We start from the raw sequence: 4,466 nt of genomic DNA on the forward strand, positions 1-4,466 counted from the left end.
GGCCTCTCCCCGTCCCCCCCGCACCGGGAAGGGGCTCCCCGGCCGCCCTCTCCCCCGGCACTAGCGCTACGGGCGGGGTTAAGATGGCCCTGTGGTGGGGCGTGCGGGCAGTGACATTCCCTGCTTCGTTGCAGTGCTTTTAATGAGCTGGGTTGTATTTAGCTGGTGTCCCTGCGGGGAGGAGCTCCATTTTGGCTGCCTTCCCCTCTACGTGCTGACATTTGTGCTTTTGACCCACCTGTTGCATCCCTGTCCCCTTCTCGCCCTGGTGCCAGAACGAGATAGATGAGCTGAGGACAGAGATGGATGAGATGAGGGACAGTTTCTTCGAGGAGGATGCTTGTCAGCTTCAAGAAATGCGCCACGAACTGGAGCGAGCCAACAAGAACTGCCGCATCCTTCAGTACCGGCTGGGCCAGGGCGGGCACCAGATCAGTTCCGGCTGCGCAAGGCGGAGCGCAAGAGGCTCCGTTATGCCCAGACCGGCGAGATCGACGGCGAGCTCTTGCGCAGCATGGAGCAGGACCTCAAGGTACAGACGTGAGCAGGTGGCAAGGGGAGGGAGCACCTCAGATGGAGACACGACCGTGCTCTGGGTCCTCATGACTCAGGCATTTCCATCCGTTCTGTTGTACACTGTGCACCCAATGCAGCTGATAGGATAGCAATGGCCAAGCTTACCTTGGTAATAGAAGCCCTTTGGTACGTAGGTAGGCTATTTTTGGCTTTAGTCCAATCATTTTTTGTGAAGTTCATGTGCAAGATGTGACTCAATACAAATTAGGATCTAGAGGGTTTGGATCTTTTATGATGAACACAAAACATACCCTACCCGTGCAAAATTAAACCAACCTCACCAAATAGTCCCATTGACTTTGAGGGGATTACAGTACTCTCTAGTAAAGATTTCGGAGGACTGACAGATTGAATACTTGGAGAGTCACAGCATGAAATCCTGACTCTGTTGGTGTCAGTGGAAAAACTGCTGTTATCTTCAGTGAAGGCAGAACATCCACATCCCCCTGAAACCATAGACACAACCCATCAAATTTCAATGTGTAATCAACTGTATTTCATCCATAACATCTGAATGAACTGCAGCCCATTGTTGAGGAAAAGTTTCAGTCCTTGTTTAAAGATTGCCATTGGTAAAATATCTGTCATCTCCATTCTAGATTGGTCCAATTACAGAAAAAATACTTTTCTTGCGCTAGTTGGAAGTTGTTTCATTTCTGCTTCCATCCGCTTGACTTCCTTAAGGCGCCTACTGAATCAGGACTCCTAAACTTTTTTCGGTTGACTGGTCTCCCACCATTTCTCATGGAAGTACAGACGTCTGTGTAGCAAATGTGAGCTTATTGACCACACTTCTGCCTAGGACTCTCATTACCTACAAGACGTTGGATTCTGCGGACTGCAGTTGAAAATGCTAATTTAATACATGATCAGGAACAAGGTCTTTTCTAAACTTCTTTCTGATAAGTATAATGGATTGAGAGTCTGTTATTCCCAGACTGTTATTACAGGCTTGGATCATCTTTTCTGAAAATTTTCCAGCTTGCCATCATTCTTATTAAAATGTAGAAACCAGTCCAAGACACATTCCAGTAACTTTCTCACTAATGCCATTTAAAATGCTAATATCCTTCTCTCTATTTCTAGTTGATATTTTTTTCTGTACATATTCAAACCCACGTTTGCTGTTGTTCTATAAGCACAGCTGTCCATGTGGCTCTTGACAAAAAGGAGTCTTCCCGGTCAGAAGCAGAACAACCCCTTTGTCAGGGGAATTTCTGGTCGGAATAAGGGATATTTTGCACAGTCAGAGTGATGCTTAGGTGAATGGTTGAGACGTGCACCTTTGCAGGCAGAATTTGGACGTAAGCCGTCATATCCCAAGTAAATATCGTGATTCCAGTTTATAGAGTTGATTTCTTTGTTGGCTCAATGTTACTTTGCATTGGCAAGTCATAGGTGTGCAGGGCCTGGGAGGGAAATGGTGAGGGCACCTCTGGTGAGGTGCTTGCCTCAAATATAGGAGACAACAGCTAAGGCCTTAGGTTGAGCTGGACAAAGGGCTGACTTGAATTAGGATTCCTCCCATGTCTTTCCCAATAACCATACAACTGACTCTTTGGAAAGGAATAATGTTTTTGCAAAGCGTTCCCACATATTCTGAATGTGTTCTGCTTTGGAGTAGGGATGAACGTGTAATGCCAAATTTCTGCCTAATTGAATTCCAGGTGCTGGCTAACCATAAATTTAACTCCTGTGCAGTTCTCTGTAGTGTTCCCAAGTCCTCTTTTAAAGAATTTCTATCCAAAATAACATTGCTTATTTTGCATGGGTAATACATTAGGGGACTTAATCCTTCAGAGATACGGTCTTGCATATAGCTGTGTTAAAATGCATCTTGCATCACTGAGTCCCATTTCCCCTGTGATCTAGAATGCTCTGTAGGATTTCCCTGCATTAGTTGCTACTCCATCAAATTTTGTGTCAAAAAATCACTGCCAGTAACAATTTTGTTATTTGGTTGTATTTACTGATGCAGACTGTATCTATGGGATGGGATGCTGTTAAAAATATCCCCCACGATTTTCCATTTACTTTGGTTGGACAACCAGATGAGCAGTTTAATACTGAGTGTAGGAAAAGACATCAAGCTATAGCCCTGTGGTGTGATTCTCAGCTCATCCTGCAGTCTCTTTGGACTATGGTTGTAATTGAAATTCCCCTCCAGTCGCTCTTTCTGTTGGGCATTATGTGTCTTGAGTGCGTGTGCGGTGGGGGAGGTTACGGAACGATCTTGTGCTACACTGCAGTGTTGTATCTGTAATTCACACACACTGGGTTTCTTGTCAGGGGAGGCTGAGTCACCAGCTGCTGCTGGTTTCTGATAGTTCAGATTCTTCTCGACTGGTTGCTTGCAATTATTATTTTTTTCTTTAGAGTTTTAGTATGTCAAATAGAGTTCTTTGACATACAAAAATACAGGTCGTTCTAGTGAAAGCCGTAAAGGATAGCTCTCTGAGCTCCCTTAGCTAATGCTAAGAAGGATTAAATATACTTTCCAATGTTCTAAAAAACCCAGGAAATTAGGCTTTTCAAACTATATGTCTAAATCACCATCATAACAGTGATTATTGTGTATTTAAATATTTTTGGTGCATGATTGTAGTTTCTGGTGGTTTCACAAAATACAATGCAAGTGGCGTGAATGGCAAAATTCTCATTACTTTACAGGAAGAAAAGGAATTAGATTTTGACATGTGCCTTTTAACTCTATTCCTGTGAAAATGCATTAAAAAAACCCGAAACCAACCAAAAATCTTAGTGTTCATTTTCATTTGAAATACCGGACATCATTTGGATGAACACAACATCAGTAAAAACGTTGTTTATTTGTATTTTACCCTCGAAATGAACCAATAGTAGTAAATGCCAGATATTTTGATTAGCTGTCCATGAAGGAGAGAGAAACTAGCAGGGTCAAAATAAAGATGTGACCATCTGTGGTCCTATACAAGGCACAGGTAGGGAGGGCCAGGAGAAGGTAGACCCTGCTTTCAGATGCTTCTGCCTGTCGAGTATTTGAAGGCCATATGCCTTCGTGCATTGAAAAACATAGGCTAGCAGTGATTGAGAGAAAATAGATGCTGCACTGTCTCCAGGAATAATGGAGGTCCTGTTTCACCATTGACGTAACAGAACCTAAGAAGGAATTGGGGTTCAGTGTCTAATGTGGTTTTTCAGTGAAGTCCGTAGGAACAATGTATCATTTTTTGGAAGGAATTGGCTTGAATTTTAGAATAATTTAGAATTCTATTTGTGTATGTCCTTGTCTATATGTTTCCTTACATACCGCTTCCATCACAACATCCAGAATTAACCTCTAAATGGTTGCTCAGGCACTAAGCACTGCAGCAGTAATTCTTTTTTTTTTTTTTAATCTTTCTTTTAGGTTGCAAAAGATGTATCAGTGAGACTTCATCATGAGTTAGAAAACGTAGAAGAAAAACGTACTGTAACAGAAGATGAAAATGAAAAATTAAGACAACAGCTTATAGAAGTTGAAATTGCCAAACAAGCACTACAGAATGAATTGGAAAAAATGAAAGAGGTTAGTGTTGCTATTTACTTTTGCACAAAGTATTTGAAGTTCTCAAATTCTTATTGCTGAACTAAGTGGTTTCCTTCCTATAACTTGTTTTGAGGGCACAAAATACGGCAGGTAAAAGTTGAAAGCTGCAAAGAGTGCTGAAGTACAGCTTGGTGATTGGGAAGCTGAGAACAAACTAAAATGTTCGGTGTTTCCTAGGTGAAAGAGAAACCAAACCGTGGCTTTGTTTTTCTTGTACAAGGCAGGTGATGTGGAACTGATGGTAACAGAGTTCAGAGGTTTTGAGACGTTGTGCTTACGTTAAGATACATGCAGGAAGAGTACTGAAGGGAGCGAGAGGGAT

At 42.5% G+C, this 4,466-nt stretch overlaps 1 protein-coding gene across 1 annotated transcript; it reads left to right on the forward strand.

Annotated features, from left to right (window-relative positions):
• Positions 1 to 275: 275 nt before the first annotated feature.
• Positions 276 to 4,123, forward strand: LOC104157484 (protein SOGA3-like; the record flags this gene model as incomplete). The annotated part of the gene is made up of 3 exons (XM_009694830.1): positions 276 to 406; positions 439 to 532; positions 3,965 to 4,123. Coding segments are annotated over 3 exons (384 nt in total), but the record flags the coding sequence as incomplete, so codon positions are not given.
• Between the last annotated feature and the right edge of the window lie 343 nt (positions 4,124 to 4,466).

This window comes from Cariama cristata, unplaced genomic scaffold (assembly GCF_000690535.1).
Source record: "Cariama cristata isolate BGI_N322 unplaced genomic scaffold, ASM69053v1 scaffold30252, whole genome shotgun sequence".
In the NCBI taxonomy this organism is placed as follows: domain Eukaryota; kingdom Metazoa; phylum Chordata; class Aves; order Cariamiformes; family Cariamidae; genus Cariama; species Cariama cristata.